Source organism: Mobula hypostoma, chromosome 1 (assembly GCF_963921235.1).
Source record: "Mobula hypostoma chromosome 1, sMobHyp1.1, whole genome shotgun sequence".
In the NCBI taxonomy this organism is placed as follows: Eukaryota; Metazoa; Chordata; class Chondrichthyes; order Myliobatiformes; family Myliobatidae; genus Mobula; species Mobula hypostoma.
In genome coordinates, this window is record NC_086097.1 from 55,149,698 (window position 1) to 55,169,740 (window position 20,043).

Below are 20,043 nucleotides of genomic sequence, written 5' to 3' on the forward strand. Positions count from 1 at the left end.
GGCCTGTTCGAGGGTATCCCAGACATTGTGGAAAGCAAGGGAAGATGCTGCTGGGCCCTGGCAGGAAAGATTACACCTTGACCTCAAATGAGATATTAGAAGACTGGAGGGTAGCTAATGATGTGCTTAGAATAAAGAAGTTTGCAAGAAAATGTTAGAACTACAGGACAGTGAACCTGACTTCACTGTGGGAAAATTAATGGAGCGGATTCTGAGAGATCGATGTATCTGTATGTGGAAAGACTAGTACTGAATAGAGAGATTGAGCAGAGCTTTGTGCATGGGCATTTAATCAGGAATTTGAGTTTTTGAAGATGTGACTGAGAAAATTAATGTTACCAGGGTTGTAAACGTCCACTTGGACTTTAGTAAAGTTGTTAACAAAGTGCTGCATGGTAGACTATTTTGAAATATTTGCTCACATTGTTATTTAGGTGAGCTCACCCATGGCTTTATGGAAGGAGTCAAAGAGTGGTTGTGGAGGGCTTTTTAGCAGATTGGATGCTACTGACTGGTGATGCAGTGCAGAAATTGATGCTGGCCCCTGTGGTTTTTCATATATATTTGCAGTTTGAATGAAAATGTAGGTAGCATGATTGATAAGTTTGTAGATAACATGAATATTGGTGGCATAGATGGATATTGGAGATCACTTTGAGGAAGTTGGTCAAAAATAGCAGACAGAAGTTAAACCAGGGCAGGCCATAAAGTGAGACCTGGAACAGAGAGAGTACGGGGTACAAGTATATACATCACTGAAAATGACAATATATTTAGATTGGATGGTAAACATGTCTAGCACATGCTGTCATTTGTCAGGACATTATGTACAAGTGTTGTGTTACAGTGCAAAAATACTGGATTGCACATGGTATATTTTGCATTTGTGGTAACTGTTCTATAAGAAAGATGTGATTAAGCTTGAGAGAGTGCAGAAGGATGTTACCAGGACGGAAGGCTTGAGTTATGAGAAGAGAGTGGATAGGCTGGTACTCTGGAGTGAAGGAGGCTGGGGAGTGACCTAACCAAGAGTTTTATAACGCCATGAATAGTTTAGTCAAGGTGAAAGGATCTATCATTTTCCTAGGGAAGTGGTGCTTAAAACTATATGGTATAGGTTTAAAATGGGGGGGGGGGGGGTTTTAAAAAGGTGTTGAGAGGCAAGTTCTTCCCACAGAGTGTGGCAGGTATATGAAATGAATTGCCAGGGGAGATGGTAGAGGTAGGTGCAATTATGATTAAAAGATATTTGGACAGGTACATGAATAGGAACCATTTAGAATGATGTGGACTAGACACAGGCAAATAAAAGTAGTTAAGATTGCGTCTTACTCAGCGTGGATAAGTTGGGCTGAAGGATCTTTAACCATGCTGTTTAGCTCTGATTTCAGATGTCACAGGATTGAAGGGCTTCAATCTGATGCTTTGGTTGCTTTGCACATGGGTTATTTGTCAGTCTCTGTTTATGTATACTTCATTCAGTTTTTCCCCTGTAAATGCTTGCAAGGAAATGAATCTCAGGATAGTTTATGGTAGCATATAAGTACTTGGATTATAAATTTGCTTTGAACGTGCTTCTTTCGGTGTGCTGCCCTTGCTTTCAGCATGTGTGGCTTTTGTAGTTTCATCAGGTTGGAACTTTATTTTGAGGTTACAGTTGGTACTACTGTCTTCACTCCTGTTTGAACCAACACTTTTTAAAAACTTGATTACATGTCCCCACTGCTATTATTACTGTATCAAAGTATTGCAGATGGTGGTGAATATTCCATTTAATGCAATGTTAGTCTTCTCCAGCTGATGTCCTAGTTGGGAAGATGGCAAGAGTGACTGCCTCACAGTCGTTTATGATTATAAAATGGACTTTGAGTTGACTGGATTAAATTGATGTTGGGTGGTTTGTCTGTTTTTTGCCTAAATTTAGTGGGTGGTATAATGTTGCATTCATTACCACATAGACTGTTTATTTTGTGAGCTTCTTGTAAGTGGAGAATTTCGTGACACAGTGGTGTATATGATAATAAATTTTAATCTCAACATTGTGCAGACATCCCACCTCTCCCGGAAGTTTTGGGAGTCTCCAGCATATTAATAGTGGCTCCCTGATGCCCGCAATTTATATACAATATCCTGCAAATCAATTTTTTTGAGAGCGAGAGCGACGACGAGAGAGCGAGAGAAGGAGCGAGCGTGCGAGAGAGCAAGCAAGAGAGAGCGACTATGAGAGAGAGAGCGAGAGAGAGAGAGCACCATGGCAGAGTGTTCCAAAAAAAGAAAATAAAAAACGTACGTCACCCCAGACTACACTGAAGTGTACCCCTGCCGAATAGGGGTCAAAAATGATGACAGTGTTACTCGCTGTACTGTTTGCAACAGTGACTTTTCTATTGCCCGTGGTGGGTTAAGACTGTAAAAGACATGTTGATGTGAGTTTAACAGGTGTCATTCATTCATTCATTAGCATAGCCAACATTATTTAAACTAGCTGGCTAGCTGCTAAGGAGCTACTCCATTGCAGACATCCCATCTCTCCCGGAAGTTCCAGGAGTCTCCCGCAAATTGATGCTGCTACCTCCCTGAAATGAATTTTTGCAGGTTGGGATGTCTGCATTGTGGCTGATTAGACTACGTCAGGAGACTTAAAAAGTTGCAAGAAAAGGCTGGAATAAAGCATTCAAAATAGTTTTGTGATCTCAATTTATGATTTTTAAGTTGCATATTGTTCAAATAACAATTTAAAAATTTTCCATCTTCCATTGTGAGATTTGAACTGATGTTTCTGGGTTGATAGTCTCTTGGGTTATGAGTAACTTAACAGCTAAGCCACCATGTCCGACAGCAACCAGCGGCAATAACTTGTAAAAACCAATGTTATTTAGAGAGAATAACTCGGAGCTAAATTTTTTTTTCCCCAGTCTAAGTGCATCTTTTATGTTTCTACTGTTCTGTCTAAAGGTTTAAATGAATGGGTTGTTATGCGATCCAAAGCCCATCTATTTAAATGATGTTTTTGCCAGAAGCATTTAAAGCCAGTAGTACTAGGTAAGGAAGGCGGTATTTTAATTGTGGCAACACACATCAAAGTTGCTGGTGAACGCAGCAGGCCAGGCAGCATCTTTAGGAAGAGGTACAGTCGATGTTTCGGGCCGAGACCCTTCGTCAGGACTAACTGAAGGAAGAGTTAGTAAGAGATTTGAAAGGGGGAGGGGGAGATCCAAAATGATAGGAGAAGACAGGAGGGGGAGGGATGAAGCCAAGAGCTGGACAGGTGATTGGCAAAGGGGATATGAGAGGATCATGGGACAGGAGGTCCAGGGAGAAAGAAAGGGGGGAGGAACCAGAGGATGGGCAAGGGGTATAGTCAGAGGGAGAAAAAGGAGAGTGAGAGAAAGAATGTGTGTATAAAAATAAATAACAGATGGGGTACGAGGGGGAGGTGGGGCATTAGCTGAAGTTAGAGAAGTCAATGTTCGTGCCATCGGGTTGGAGGCTACCCAGATGGAATATAAGGTGTTGTTCCTCCAACCTGAGTGTGGCTTCATCTTTACAGTAGAGGAGGCCGTGGACAGACATATCAGAATGGGAATGGGATGTGGAATTAAAATGTGTGGCCACTGGGAGATCCTGCTTTCTCTGGCGGACAGAGCGTAAGTGTTCAGCAAAACGATCTCCCAGTCTGCGTCGTGATTGGCAAAAGGGATATGAGAGGATCATAGGACAGGAGGCCCAGGGAGAAGGAAAAGCGGGGGCGGGGGGAACCCAGAGGGTGGGCAAGGGGTATAGTCGGAGGGACAGAGGGAGAAAAAGGAGAGAGAGAGAAAGAATGTGTGTATATAATGATTGGCAAAGGGGATATGAGAGGATCATGGGACACTTCTCGCCAATATATAGAAGGCCACATAGGGAGCACCGGACGCAGTATATCACCCCAGCTGACTCACAGGTGAAGTGTTGCCTCACCTGGAAGGACTGTCTGGGGCCCTAAATGGTGGTAAGGGAGGAAGTGTAAGGGCATGTGTAGCACTTGTTCCGCTTACAAGGATAAGTGCCAGGAGGGAGATCAGTGGGGAGGGATGGGGGGGTGTGCGAATGGACAAGGGAGTTGCGTAGGGAACGATCCCTGCGGAAAGCGGGGGGGGGGAGGGAAAGATATGCTTAGTGGTGGGATCCCGTTGGAGGTGGCGGAAGTTACGGAGAATAATATGTTGGACCCAGAGGCTGGTGGGGTGGTAGGTGAGGACCAGGGGAACCCTATACCTAGTGGGGTGGCGGGAGGATGGAGTGAGAGCAGATGTGTGTGAAATGGGGAAGATGCGTTTGAGAGCAGAGTTGATAGTGGAGGAAGGGAAGCCCCTTTCTTTAAAAAAGGACATCTCCCTCGTCCTGGAATGAAAAGCCTCATCCTGAGAGCAGATGTGGCGGAGACGGAGGAATTGTGAGAAGGGGATGGCATTTTTGCAAGAGACAGGGTGAGAAGAGGAATAGTCCAGATAGCTGTGAGAGTCAGTAGGCTTATGGTAGACATCAGTGGATAAGCTGTCTCCAGAGGCAGAGACAGAAAGATCTAGAAAGGGGAGGGCCGTGTCGGAAATGGACCAGGTAAACTTGAGGGCAGGGTGAAAGTTGGAGGCAAAGTTAATAAAGTCAATGAGCTCAGCATGCGTGCAGGAAGCAGCGCCAATGCAGTCGTCGATGTAGCGAAGGCATAGTGGGGGATAGATACCAGAATAGGCACGGAACATAGATTGTTCCACAAAGCCAACAAAAAGGCAGGCATAGCTAGGACCCATACTTGTGCCCATAGCTACACCTTTAGTTTGGAGGAAGTGGGAGGAGCCAAAGGAGAATATTAAGAGTAAGGACTAATTCTGCTAGATGGAGCAGAGTGGTGGTAGAGGGGAACTGATTAGGTCTGGAATCCAAAAAGAAGCGGAGAGCTTTGAGACCCTTCCTGATGGGGGATGGAAGTATATAGGGACTGGACATCCATGGTGAAAATAAAGCGGTGGGGGTCAGTGAACTTAAAATCATCGAAAAGTTTAAGAGCGTGAGAAGTGTCACGAACATGGGTAGGAAGGGATTGAACAAGGGGGGATAAAACCGTGTCGAGGTATGCAGAAATGAGTTCGGTGGGGCAGGAGCAAGCTGAGACAATTGGTCTGCCAGGACAGGCAGGTTTGTGGATCTTGGGTAGGAGGTAGAAACGGGAAGTGTGGGGTGTGGGAACTATAAGGTTGGTAGCAGTGGATGGGAGATCCCCTGAGTGGATAAAGTCGATGATGGTGTGGGAGACAATGGCCTGGTGCTCCTTAGTGGGGTCACGATCGAGGGGTAAATAGGAGGTATCCGCGAGTTGTCGCTGTGCCTTGGCAAGGTAGAAGTCAGTACGCCAGACTACAACAGCACCCCACTTATCGGCGGGTTTAATAATAAGGTTAGGATTAGTGCGGAGGGAGTGGAGAGCAGAGCGTTCCGAAGGAGAGAGGTTGGAATGGGAACAAGGTGCGGTGAAGTCGAGACGGTTGATGTCCCGTCGGCAGTTAGCGATAAAGAGATCCAGAGCAGGCAGAAGACCAGAGTGGGGTGTCCATGAAGAAGAGGAGGGTTGAAGACGGGAGAAGGGGTCATCGGTGGGGGTGGAAGAGTCCTTGCCGAAGAAGTAGGCTCGGAGACTGAGACGGCGGAAGAAGAGTTCCGCATCATGGCGAACACGGAACTCGCTGAGGTGTGGGCGAAGTGGGACAAAGGTGAGGCCCTTATTGAGGACAGAGCGTTCTGCCTCCGACAGTTGAAGGCCAGAGGGGTTGGTAAAGACCCGGCACGGATGAGAGCTGGGATCAGAGCGGGGAGGGGGGAGGCTGGGGGTGGCAGTGGAGAGGGGAGGGTTGAGATGAAAGGAAGATGGAGCTTCTGAGGACCTAGGAGCTGACAATGGGATCTGAGGGAGACGGGATTGCAGCGTATTGGTGGGGGAAGGGGAGACGGGAGTCACAATAGCAGCACATAAAGACCCGGCCTGGAGTTCAAGGCTGGAGTTGCAGTTAGTGGTTGCGCAATCGCTGTGAAGGTGTCCATGGTCGTTGCTGGAGTCCGGGTTTTGAATATGCCCTGAGGTGTTGGAGCCGGCAAGATCAATGGCAGATGTGAATTCTTTTAACTTTAAATAACCAAATAAATAATTGAGCAGAATAGCTTGAGCTTGAAAGGTCATAAACAGGAGAAAATCTGCAGATGCTGGAAATCCAAGCATCACACACACAATGCTGGAGAGACTCAGCAGATCACTTGCATCTATGGAAAAGAGTACAGTCAACGTTTCAGCCTGAGACCCTTCATCAGGAATAAAGGAAAAAAACGTGAGGAGTCAGAGTTAGAAGATAGGGGGAGAGGAGGAAAAAACACAAGGTGATGGGTGAAACTGGGAGGGGTGAAGTAAAGAGCTTGGAAGTTGATTGAAAGGGATACAGAGCTGGGGAAGCGGGAATCTGATAGAGGACAGAAGGCCTTGGAAGAAAAAGTGGGAGGAGCACCAGAACAATGTGAAGGGCAGGTAAGGAGATAAGGTGAGAGGGAATGGTGAGGGGGGAGGGGGATTACCATAAGGTCGAGAAATCGATATTCATGCCATTAGGTTAGAGGCTACCCAGATGGAATATAAAGTGTTGCTCCTCCAACCTGAGTGTGGCCTCATCACGACAGTAGAGGAGGCTATGGATGAACATGTTGGAATGGGAAGTTGAATTAAAATGGGTGGCCAGTGGGAAATCCCACTTTTTATGGCAGATGGAGCATAAGTGCTCGCTGAAGCAGTCTCCAAATCTGCGTCAGGTCTCACCAATATACAGGAGGCCACACCAAGAACACCAGATACAGTAGATGACTCCAACAGACTCATAGTTGAAGTGTTTCCTCACTTGAAAGACTGTTGAGGCCCTGAATGGTAGTGAGGGAGAAGGTGGAGAGGCAGGCGTAGCACTTGTTCTGCTTGCAAGGAGAAGTGCTGGGGGAGGGATGATAAGGGAGTCGGGTAGGGAGTGATCCCTGTGGAAAGCAGAAGGGGGTGGGGAGAATGTGCTCGGTGGTGGGATGCTGTTGGAGATGGCGGAAGTTATGGAGAATTATGTGCTGGATGAGGAGGCTAGTGGGGTGCTAGGTGAAGACTAGATGAACCCTATCCCTGATTGGGTGGCAGGAGGATGGGGTGAGGGCAGAGATGTGGGGTGAGGGTAATGTGATAGTGGAGGAAGGGAAACCCCTTTCTTCGAAGGAGGAGGACATCTCTTTCGCTTGGGATTGAAAAGCCTCATCCTGAGAGCAGATGTGGCAGAGACAGAGGAATTGAGAAAAGGCGATGGCATTTTTACAAGTAACAGGGTGGGAAGAGGCATAGTCCAGGTAGCTGTGAGAGTCTGTGGGTTTATAATAGACATGAATAGATAAGCTGTCTCCAGCAATAGAGACAGGGAGATCGAGAATGGGAGGGAGGTGTTGGAAATGGACCATGTAAATTTTAGGGCAGGGTGGAAATTGGAAACAAAGTTGAAGAAGTCTAGCTCTGCATGGTTAAAGGAAGCAACATCCATAAAGTCCTTAACTGTTCAGGGTGGTTTTCTGCAGGCTATGGTAGATTTGCTCTTGAATAATCAGCCCAATTTAGTTTGTTGTCTAATTGTGAGAATATTTACCTCATAGCAGTCTGAGCATTAAGTTCGAGGCAGTGCTTAAAAGGGAGGGAATTGCAACTGCTAAGATTCTACATTTGGGTATGGTTGTCATCTGCATTGAAGAGACTTGGCAAATCTGTCTATGGAAGGTATCCAAAAAGAATTTATGGAACAGAGATGGTTTAAATGCTTGGGAGCTGTACTTGCTTAAAAGCAGCTGCAGCTGACTAACATATGGTCATATACCTGTATTTAGAAAAAAAGGATGGCAATGACCAAAGCTAATGCAAGCCTCTGGAAATTAATGATGACTGAATAAAAATAAGAAATAAAGGCAAAGTAATGATTCTACATTGGTGTCATTTACAATAAAGGAAAAAGATAAGCCAAAAATTTGAAGGAAATTATCAGAGGATTGCATTGAGGAAAAATATCATTATAAGTACAAATCTCCAATTATGGTGGTTTCTACCCCACGTCTTTTTAAGAAATAGGTGTGTATATTTGCTGAGGACTAATTACAAGGTGTTCCATTTGGAAACTTTGAAGACGTTGCACATTCCATTCCTTTGAGAGAAGTGAGAGAGTAAAACTGAACAGTTGTATCCTAGCAAGGTTTATTTGTGTATTGGAGGTTACTTCATAATTAAAAATGGTGCTGAAATACCTCAAATGTTCAGCTGATTTCAGATAGCCAGTACATATTTTTGAAAAGTAATTTAGTCTTCACAAACTAGAATAAAAGTATAGAAAATGCAGTCAATGTTATAGAAAGGGAAATTAATTTTTTTAAAAAGGGCTTCTGGTTTTAACTTGGTAAAGCCTCTCTTGACAGACTTTTAACTTGGGCTGAATCTCACAAAATTAAAGGCAGATCAATACCATAATTTTCAAATTGGCTGAGGGATGTGTTAATATTCTAGTTCCTAAATTGTTGGGATGGATCTAGTTATTTTGGGGATCTGTATTAAAACTGAAATTGATTGCAATCCTTTGGGATTAAAATGGTTGTGTGGCAAAGGCTAATCATCTCAGTCTCAGGAGTTTCTCAGCACATTGTCATCTTTGGGTGCTTTATTATTGACCTTCCAAATTTTTGATTTTTGTTCTTTGTTTTAGTATGGTGTTTACTTTCATTAACAACTCCATAAATCATGAATGATGTGCACTCCATTCAGAGTTGGGCTAATGGGGAGGTGTGGATAATATGGATGTTACTTCCCATATGTGTTTGTTTCCTAATTGTGATATCTAACTCTATCATTTTCAATTACTTTTTCTGCATTGTAATCTCTTGTGATATCACTGAAAGGCATTTATTAATGTACATTGAACCCTGAATGACTATTGACTTATTTTGCAGTGCATCTCTCTCGGCAGACTCATGAGATTTCATCTTTATAGTTCAGTGTTGGATTCAATCACATACTCTTAAATATGCACATTCATTTGTTGAAACTAGATAATTCCATGTGGCAGAGCTGTTCACTGTCTGGTGTTTCCCTTTACGATTTTTGCAGTATCTTTTTGGATTAATGAGCGTTTTCCCTGAAACAGGCCCTTGCTTAAGGAAGTTACACTTTTTAGCTGTATAATGGATCAAGTCTTAAAACTTCATTCTGGCTACTGTGAGCATCACAATGTGGGTTAGTCTTGTTAAAGTATCTTTGTTCCTCAGGTACCTAGTGACCCTGCCACGGTGATAATTGTCGAGATGCAGTATGATCAATTGTGTTGATTCTGTCTTCCAGTCAGTGACATTAAAGCATCCAGCTAAGTAATTGCCTTCTTAAAAAAAATACACATACACCTTGGTGAGGATTGATTGAATTAACTGAATTTCTAGCTTAGCAAAATTACGTTTACACAGAGATTGGAAACTGCTGCTCTCGTTTGCAGAGCCAAGAGAGGATGTGAACTTTTTGAGGAGAAAGGACAGTAAGTTCATTTTAGAGGCAGGATGCTACATTAAGATTAAAAATCTGTTCTAAAAATATATTTTCTTTAAGCAGATCACTGATCTTGTGATGGAAAGTAACATAACATTACTGTTTGTTCTGGTTTATATGTGTAATGAAATTTAGTCCTAAAAGCATGCTATTTAAAGCTGTAAGTGAACGGTTCTGTCTCTCTAATAGAGAGGTTGCTTCTTGATGTTCATCAGCTATTTGAGAGTTACCAGTTCATAGGACTGGTTGTTTACAAGCAAGCTACCTTCATTCATCCTGTGCCTTTCATTTCTGAAAGTTGTTCCAATTGGTCATCCTTTTCAATCTGGCAGTTGGTGCACATTTAATATAATTATAATGCAAAATGACATTCTAAAGATTTTTCTGTTAATATATTACTTTTTATTACTATGATTGTTTTTTTCAGTATACTTCAATTTAGATTTTTCAGTATCAAGTGGAAGTCTGGCATTATTCCTCCTCTCTGGAATGTGGTTTCAGAGCAATATTAATACCCTGGGATCAGTGCTCAAACCTGTTCATTGATTGATGAATATAACATGCTTGCTTTTAAGAAATGATCTGTCTGGTAAAGGAGATCTATTACATCAGTGATCTATTTTAAATGCTTTTTGCCAATAGGCCCATGAAAACAAAGCTCAGTTTAAAACTAAGTCTGAAACAGTTTTCCATGGAGATGTAAGTAGGTGGTACTAAGGAGTTAAATTTGGAGATTGTTAGCTTGGTTTTGACAGTGATGGGTAAGGCAACTCTTTGACCCTGCATATTATTACAAGATAATTGGGAATCAAAAAACTTATTTGCACCACTTTTAATCTCTATTCTTAAAGACCAATTAGTTGCTTCCTACTTCAACCCTATTAATCCAAAATGAAAGCAGATGATGGTAGAAAACTCAATGCACATCAAGGCAGTATGACTAGAAATGGAAGTATTGTTTGCTTGGGTTAAAGATCCTTCATCAGAACTGGAACGGCACTTTTATTTCTCATTCTATAAATGCCTCACCTGAATATTTTAGCATTTTCTGCGTAACTTGTTTTTCAGCATATGTGGTCCTTTTTAATCCTCATCACCAGTTTTATTTTAAGTTTTTTTTTGGTCCTTCTGTCAGAAAGTCTATTTCAATGTTTAAATCTAACTTTTAATAATAACCATAACAATCAGTGAAAAAGCCAACTAGGGCTTTCGACCAGAGTGCAGAAGACAGCAAACCATGTAGGTACAAACAGAAGAAATAATAAATAAATAAGCAATAAATATCGAGACCATGAGACGATGAGTCCTTTAAAGTAAGTCCATTAGTTGTGGGAGCATTTCAATGATGGGGCAAGTGAAGTTGAGTGAAGTTATCCCCTTTGGTTCGAGAGTCTGATGGATAGTAACTGCTCCTGAACCTGGTGGTGTGAGTCCTGAGGCTCCTGTACCATCTTCCTGATGGCAGCAGCAACAAGAGAGCATGCCCTGGGTGGTGGAAGTTTGTGACGATGCTGCTTTCCTGCAACGGTGTTTCATGTAGATTTCCTTAATGGTTGGGAGTGCTTTACTTGTGATAGACTGGGCCACATCCACTACTTTTTGTAGGATTTTCCAATCAAGGGCATTGTTGCTTCCATACCAGACTGTGATGCAGCCAGTCAGTATACTGTCCACTGCACATCTACAGAAGTTTGTCAGAGTTTTAGATGTCGTGCCAAATCTTCGCAATCTCCTAAGGAAGTCCAGGTGCTGCCATTCTTTCTTCATCTTGGCACTTGGGTGCTGGGTCCAGGACAGGTGCTCCAAAATGACAACCCCTGGGAATGCTGACTGCCCCATGGATCTCTGGTTTCCTTCTGAAGTCTATAATCAGTTCTTTGGTCTTACTGACATTGAGTACGATGTTGTTATGACACTCCTCAGCCAGATTTTCAATCTCACTCCTATATGCTAATATGTAAAGCGAGTAGAGCAGGGGACCAAGCACACAACTTTGTGGTGCACCGATGCTGATGGAGATTGTGGAGGAGATGCTGCCAATCCGAGCCGACTGGGGTCTGCAAGTGAGGAAATCGCAGATCCAATTGCACAAGGAGGTATTGAAGCCAAGAGTTTGGAGCTTATTGATTAGTTTTAAGAGGATGGTATTGAATGCCGAGCTGTAGGCAATGAATAAAGAGCATCCAGATGTATGTGTCCTTGCTGTCCAGGTGTTCCAAGGTTGAGTGAAGAGCCAATTAGATGGCATCTGCTTTGGATATGTTGCTCCGAAAAGTGAATTGGAGTGGATCTAATTCCCTTCACAGGCAGGACTGATGTTTCATCACCAATCTCTCAGAAATCTTCTTCAATGTGGATGTAAATTTTAATGGGCAATAGTCATTGAGGCTGGTCACTATGTTCTTGGGCACCAGTATGATTGAAGCCTGCTTTAAGCAGGTGGGTACCACATACTGTTGAAGTGAGAGGTTAAAGATCTCAGTGAACACTCAGCCAGTTGATCAGCACAGGTCTGGTATTTGGCCAGATACCCCATCTTGGCTGGATGCTTTTCGGGGATTCACCATCTTGAAGACTGCTCGCAGGTCGGCTTCAGAGTCTGAAATCACAGGATCATCGGGGTGTGTGGGAGTTCATGATGGTTCCTCGATATTTTGATGGTCAAAGCAACCATAGAAGGTATTGAGCTCATCTGGAAGCAAAGCCTTGTTGTTGCCTATGTCACTTGATTTATCCTTATAATAGGTGATAATATTCAAGCCGTGTCACAACTGTCAACTATGCTTCATTGATTTAAGTTTGGTCTGTGACTGCCATTTTGCCAATGAGGTGGCTTTCCGGAGGTCGTACCTGGACCTCTTGTAACTTTCCTGATCTCCAGACTTGAATGCCTCTGATCTGGTTCTCAGTGGATTTCAGATCTCATGATTCATTCAGGGCTTCTGATTGGGGAAAACTCTGGATGATTTTGTGGGGCCACATTTGTCTTCAGCTGTTTTAATAAAGTCTATTGCAGTCATAGTGTATTCATTCAGATCCACAGACAAGTCCTTGAACACTGTTCATCAAAACATTTTGCTTACCCACTTCTCTGACTCCTACAACCACCTCTTTGTTGTCCTAATCTCTGGAGCTTTGCTGTTTAGCCACTGCCTGTATGCAAGTAGGAGAAGGACAGCCAAGTGATTCAATTTACCAAAATGTGGTCTGGGCTTGGAATAGTAGGTATTCCTTATCTTTGTATAAAAATGGTCTAGTGTGCTGGGACCTATGGTGGTGGTAATTGGGCAGGGATTTCTTCAAACAAGCCTGATTGAAGACTCTGACTATGATTGGAGACGGCATCATGCAGTATCTCAAGCGCTTGATTATAATTTGCCGCTGATGGTAAACTGCGGTCAGGATCACGGATGAGATCTCCCCAGGTAAATAGATCAGATGGCATTAAACCACTAGATGTTCCAAGTCGGAGGATCACGAATTTGACAAAACTGCCATGTCGGAGCAGCGGTGAGAGTTTATCGTGAAACACACCACCTCCTGGTATGCTGGGAGAAAGCCACGTCTTGGTCAGACATAGAATACAACAGTCTTTCATTTCTTTCTCATACAGCAATCTTCCCCTCAGGTGCTCAGTTTTGTCCTCCAGCAACCGCACGTTTGCCAACAAGATGCTGGGTGGAGGAGGTCTCATCCCTTTGCGTTTCAGCCTGGATTGGAGTTTTTCCTCCACCTGACTTCCGACCATGGTGATGAACCTTCATCCTCTGTGTGGTCCAACGAGTCCTTCAGATGATCATGAACTCTGAAGATTAAGTTGATTTAAAAGTACATTGCCTCAAAGGAGGTTGCATGCTGCAGTTAGCAGTGAGAGTAATTCAAAAGAGATGTATTTAAAGGTATATTTAGAACTATTGTCTGCAACACACAGAATATTGCCAAAGTTCACTGGTGCTATGGAGAAAATCCAAGAGTTTCCACCCTTATTCTTGCTCTACCATTTTGGTGACTGAGGTTTGAGGGGTGAACATTCATCCACTGTGAAGGTATATTTCTGCATTTTCAGTTTGGTCTGTTTATAGGACAACACCAAAGCCTATCCTTTTGTTCTTGCACATTAATTTCTTCAGCAAAAATAGCATTATGGTCCCAAAGTTTCTGATTTGTATCAGAATCGCGTTTATTATCACCGGCATGTGACGTGAAATTTGTTAACTTAGTAGCAGCAGTTCAATGCAATACATAATCGAGCAGAGAAAAAATAATAATAATTAAACAAGTAAATCAATTACACATATTGAATAGATTTTTTAAAAACCTGCAAAAACAGAAATACTATATTTTTTTAAAAAGTGAGGTGGTGTCCAAAGCTTCAATGTCCATTTAGGAATTGGATGGCAGAGGGGAAGAAGCTGTTTCTGAATCACTGTGTGTGTGCCTTCAGGCTTCTGTACCTCCTACCTGATGGTAACAGTGAGAAAAGGGCATGCCCTGGGTGCTGGAGGTCCTTAATAATGGACGCTGCCTTTCTGCTTTGTAGGCTAGTGCCCAAGATGGAGCTGACTAGACAGTGATGCAGCCTGTCAGAATGCTCTGCACAGTACAGCTATAGAAGTTTTTGAGTGTAATTGTTGACATGCCAAATCTCTTCAAACTCCTAATGAAGTATAGCCATTGTCTTGCCTTCTTTATAACTACATCAATATGTTGGGACCGGGTTAGATCCTCAGAGATCTTGACACCCAGGAACTTGAAGCTGCTCACTCTCCACTTCTGATCCCTCTATGAGGATTGGTATGTGTTCCTTCATCTTGTCCTTCCTGAAGTCCACAATCAGCTCTTTCGTCTTACTGATGTTGAGTGGCAGGTTGTTGCTGCGGCACCACTCCGCTAGTTGGCATATCTCACTCCTGTGCGCCCTCTCATCACCACTTGAGATTCTACCAACAATGGGCTGTATTGTCAGCAAATTTATTGATGGTATTTAAGCTATGCCTAGCCACACAGTTATGTGTATATAGAGAGTAGAGCAGTGGGCTAATCACACACCCCTGAGGTGAGCCAGTGTTTATTGTCAGCAAGGAGGAGATGTTATCACCAATCTGCACAGACTATGGTCTTCCGGTTAGGAAGTCGAGGATCCAATTGCAGAAGAAGATAGAGGCCCAGGTTCTGCAACTCTTCAATCAGGATTGTGGGAATGATGGTATTAAATGCTGAGCTATAGTCGATGAACAGCATCCTGACATAGGTGTTTTGTGTTGTCCAGGTGGTCTAAAGCCGTGTGGAGAGCCATTGAGATTGTGTCTGCCATTGACCTATTGTGGCGATAGGCAAATTGCAATGGGTCCAGGTCCTTGCTGAGGCAGGAGTTCAGTCTAGCCATGACCAACCTCTTCAAGCATTTCATCACTGTAGATGTGAGTGCTACCGAGCAATAGTCAGGGTGAGAGGTTGAAAATGTCCTTGAATATGCCCACTAGTTGGTTGGCACAGGTTTTCAGAGCCTTACCAGGTACTCCATCGGGTCCTTCTGCCTTGCAAAGGTTCACTGTCTTTAAAGACAGCCTAACGTTGGCCTCTGAGATGGAGATCACTCTCTGGAGAGAGTACTCTTGTACTTTCACTTTGAGTGATCAGGTGAGCCATTAAATCACTGCAAGGAAACTATTGGTAACCAGTATATTTTAGGTGAAGAATATTTTTAAGTTTTGAAAGAAGTCAGCAGGAAAAGATCCTAATGTAGTACTTAGGGATAGAACTGAAAAATAGAATTGACTGAAAAATTGTAACCATTATTCTAATTAAACTCTTGCTCCTGTAAATATTCCTTATTATTGTATTTTTCCACAATATTTTGTAATGTTCAATAATTTTGAAATAATGAATGCTGATTTGATATTTTGAGCTTAAATTCAGTTATGTATTTGGGGTCTCCATCAATCAGCTTGACCAATTCTCTGCAGTTTTTGTCATGTTTCATTTTAAATACTTTATTTCAATATGAATTTTTCAGATGAACCAGGTCAGGATATGCGCAATCCTCATGTTAAAGAGCACTCTGAAACTGCTCAAACAACAAGCAAAAAACAAGATCCAGTGCTTCTACCAATGGAAACGAAACCAAATGAAAGTGGACTTGTGAAACGAAAAACTATGCCAAAAAAACAAAAAATAGAGACTGGTTTGTTTATTTTTCCTGCTATTTTTAAAACACAGTTTATACATTTTCTGTGAAGTTATTTCAATCAGAAATGTTCTTTGGCAGTTTCAGCTTCAGCGGAGAGTCTCCCCATGAAGTCCACTGTTTACATTCCTTTGGATAATGCTCAGGCTTGTGGTCATGCTGAAAAGAAGGAAGCTGTGGCTGATGACAAAGGCCATGTGATCAGTAGTGGTATGCAGAAAATGATTGCCAAGAAACAAAGGTCTGAATGTGATAAAGGTAATTTGCTGTTTATACTTATGTGCAGACATTGTGTTTTTTTTTTGCGCAATTTGTTTTGGTACATGGCTGCTCTAAAGGTTGGAACAGAACTTGTTAGATTGTGTTAATGTTAGCACTTTTGCTGCTTGTTGACTGTTTTAAGCGGTGAATCAAATTATAAACTTGTTAAAGGCAATATGACATTTATTGAGAAATTAGTCCTTTTTTGTTTTTAATCAATTTGTTAAAAATGGTCAGTGTGTCCTGTTAGATGAGTGAGAATTATGGTTAGCTCTCTGTCATTAATAATTTGTTAGTAACTTTAATACGATGTCATGAATCAAAATAGGGGGTAGAAATTCGCCATAACCCAGTTGTGGATAATCCATAGTCATGTGTTGTCCTTCTAAATGGTGCCCAACATCTTTTCTAGTAATTGCCTAATTACGGCTTTTAGTGTAATCCATGAGAACTTCAGGTTAGGTATAGTTTATCCGAGCTGAATATTTTAATTGTTAAAGCACTTCAAAAAGGATTACAATAGTTCTTGGAAATACTATTTTGAACATTTTCAAATGTATACTATACATGATACGCTTTTGATGTCTTGATCATTCTGCTTTAATGAATAATTTTTTTTCTAGGTAAAGATCACCTTGTAGTGGTTTTTTCCTATGTGATTATATTCTTGATCTCTAGAATATTATTTGATGTTTTTTTGAAAGCTGTGCTTTATAAGCTTTGAAAACCCATTTAATGCTTAGAATTGCTTCCACCCTTGTGAGACTACTACAGAGTTCGGCACACCCAAATTCTATTGATCAGGAATTTATTTCTTTGTACTGGCGAGAAAGCTGTTTTATTGATCTGCACCAAGTCTTAGGCAGCTTTTCTTAGTAAGTAGCACTTGTAAAGGTTTGAGGCACTCATTGCATCACATGCTTTGAGAAATCCTAAACATGTTTATAGCCTGTAGCAAGTCAAGATAATCCCAGTTTGGGAAAAGTTCTTGACTGGTTCCGTTCTTTGAGATGGTAGCTTTTGCAAAGATGCTGCTGCCACAAAAATAATGAGTATCATTAAGAAATTAATTACTATTAATGACAGATATAAGTTAAAGTTAAGTAGTAGCTTCCAGGATTTCGGTTGGAATGTAAGAGATCTAGCACCTCCTTTAGTTACTTCCTTTGTTTCCACAAGGCAGTTGGCCACATTCAGATTGTCAGCTCATTTTAATTTATAGTAGCATGCACTGGAGAATGAGTGCATAAATTGAAAAAGGATCTGGTGCTTTCCTGGTGTATATGATGAACATATGCTTCTCGGGGTTCCAGCTGGGTACAAGTATTGATTTTTTTTTTAACCAACATTTTAACAGCAAATTCTGCCATCTTCATCTGGGATGACTGCTGGCCATGTCTAGTTTGGTGGTATGTATACCCCTGTCGTCTGTACCTCCTGATTGGTTAGAGCTCATCCAATCAGGTTGCCACTGTCAGTGGTATCAGAACACTGCATTCTCAGTGGCCATAGGATTAACTTTGGCATGATACTAGCGCCAATGGTTTTTGGGACCGCATGGTGAAGGAAGCCATTGAAATAAAACAAGAGGAAAAAAATTTTAACAGACGAAGGTCTCACTCTAAGTAAGAATTGGAATTTGATTGTAAACAAGGTGGGACATCAGAAACCTTGATTGGTTAGTCCTCATCCAATCAGGAGGAATGGATGATAAGGGTATAAATACCAACAAACTAAACATGCCCAAGCAAATCAACCAAATGTGCTAAGAAAGATGGGACAGGGAGGGGAAAGGGAGGCATTTATATCAAATACAAAAAAGTGTTGCAGGTACTAGGGTAGGTAGTGGATACAGAAGAGAGGAAATTGTGTGGACTAGGTTAAGGCTGGAGCACTGTGCATTAAACAAAACATTAAAAATGATAGGGAAACATCAGACAGGATTGTGTGAGGAATGTCAGGAAGAGGAGTCAGTAGAACATGTAGTTCTGAGTTGCAGGAAGTATGGGATACAGAGAGAGATGGTGAGAATTAATCTAAGGGAACTGGGGGTGCTGGAATTCACATTAAAAGGGTTGCTGGGCATGGGTGAGAGAGCACAGGTTAGGGTATTTTTAACTTTCTTAAGGGGTACAGGGGTTTTTTTATAGGATATGACAGATAAGCAGGAATAGGGTACTAGGATGGCCAAAGATGGGAGGATAAGGTGTAGGTTTGTGTGTGTGTGTGTGTGTGTGTGTGTGTGTGAGAGAGAGAGAGAGATTGGGTGAAGGGATTTAGAATGTAAGTCTATTGCACACTTTGGAGCAGACGGTGGCGGTAATGCCAAGCTGGATGCCAACCGCTGTAAAACAAGACGAAGAAGAAGATGATGCCCTGGCATCATCCCAGGTGAATTTGGCAGAGTTTGTCATTGAAACATCAGTTAGAATCGATACCTGTACCTGGCTGGAAGCCCGAGAGAATTTTTATTCAAGTGCATAAATTGTTTGACAACCACATTGAATACCCAGAAGATTTTTTTTGTGCCTATTATGCAAAAATAAACTTGGAGACGCCACACTAGTGAAGTGGTTATCATGACTCTATCACAGCTTGGAGCCTCAGGAGTTTGGTGTTTAATTCTGGTGTCTTCTGTACAAGTTTGTGCGTGCGAGTTTCCTCCCACAGTCCAAAGACATGGTGGTTAGTAGGTTAATTGGTTATTGTAAATTGTCCTGAGATTAGGTGAGAGTTGAAATAGATTGGTTGCTGGGTGGTGTGGCTCATTCGGTCGGAAGGGTCTGTGCCATGCTGTATCTCTAATAAAATAAAGTAACTCTAGATCTCCTGCACTGACTAATTTGATCCTTTGTTCCAGTGTGTGCTGGGAGACATCTGCAATTTCACCATTCTTCCCTGGGAGCTAAATTTTGTCATGGAGCAGTGGTGGGGTGGCCTGAGCTAGCTGTGCGGTAAATTGTTCAGAACCTGATGAGTTGTTGACTGAGGGAGAATGTGTACTGTGCTTACTCAGCACAATTCAAGAGAGTAATGTTTTCATTTGGAAGAGTGAATTGTGAGTTATTCATTATGGTTGTGAATGAGGACAAAATCATCTTGAGGCCCAGTTGTCAAGCTATTGTATTAACATCTACATTTTTTTGTAGGCCTAGTCCATGCTGTGCCTGTTGAAGTCTCCAGTGTGCTTGAGTCGGTATCATAGAGTCTTCGTTGAGAATTGTGGGCAGATATAATCCAAAAAGAAACAACCTGGAGAGCACCACAAATTGGTGGATATCAATTGGGCATGTGTCACTGCTATAGTTTGGAATAAGTCACATCTTCCAATTTTGTGGCTGTGTAATCTTGACAACATTTAGACAGGAAGAAGACAGAATAGGTTTCATTTGGCAGTCAGGATGTTTTCTGTTAAGTTGCAAGTTTGAAAATGTGGGCCAGCTGCAGAATTGCACAGGTTCTGGTTTTGGTGGCAATGGGATGGTAAATTCTTTAACAGCTTGCACAACTCGATTCAACTGGCGAAATCATTAGTTTCCTCTGAATGGGCAGGTGCTGAGTTAATGTGAGATGGACGCTGATCTGTTGCTGATCATGACTCCTGATCCTGTCACCCATTATTCATCATTGTTTTAAGACAGTTGTACCCAACAAGCCAGTGAAGGCGATATACTCAACAGATCCAAGCCTACGAATAATTGGCATGGATTATAGTCTATAGTGTTGCTGTATTGTTGTTTGGAGAAGACAGTGGAAGAAATTGACTTTAATGTCATCAATCCTAAATCAATACCTGCTAATGGCTTGAAAAAATTAAAGATTAATTTTTCACATATACATGGAAACTTGCAGTGAAATGTGTTGTTTGTGTCAATGACCAACACAGTCAGAGGATGTGCTGGGGGCAGTTTCCAGCGCCAGTATAGCTTGCCCCCAACTTGCTGACCCTAACTTCCAGATCTTTGGAATGTGGAAAGAAAAC

The 20,043-nt window shown here is 42.2% G+C and overlaps 1 protein-coding gene across 5 annotated transcripts in view; it reads left to right on the forward strand.

The window, feature by feature from the left end:
- The window catches only part of ktn1 (kinectin 1), a 131,201-nt gene that overhangs the window by 26,140 nt on the left and 85,018 nt on the right, over nucleotides 1-20,043 (forward strand). For all 5 annotated transcript variants that reach the window (XM_063049305.1, XM_063049322.1, XM_063049297.1 and 2 more), the window contains 2 exons: nucleotides 15,630-15,797; nucleotides 15,882-16,058. In XM_063049305.1, coding sequence (XP_062905375.1) covers nucleotides 15,630-15,797; nucleotides 15,882-16,058 — 345 coding nt within the window. The remainder of the gene's footprint in view (nucleotides 1-15,629; nucleotides 15,798-15,881; nucleotides 16,059-20,043) is intronic.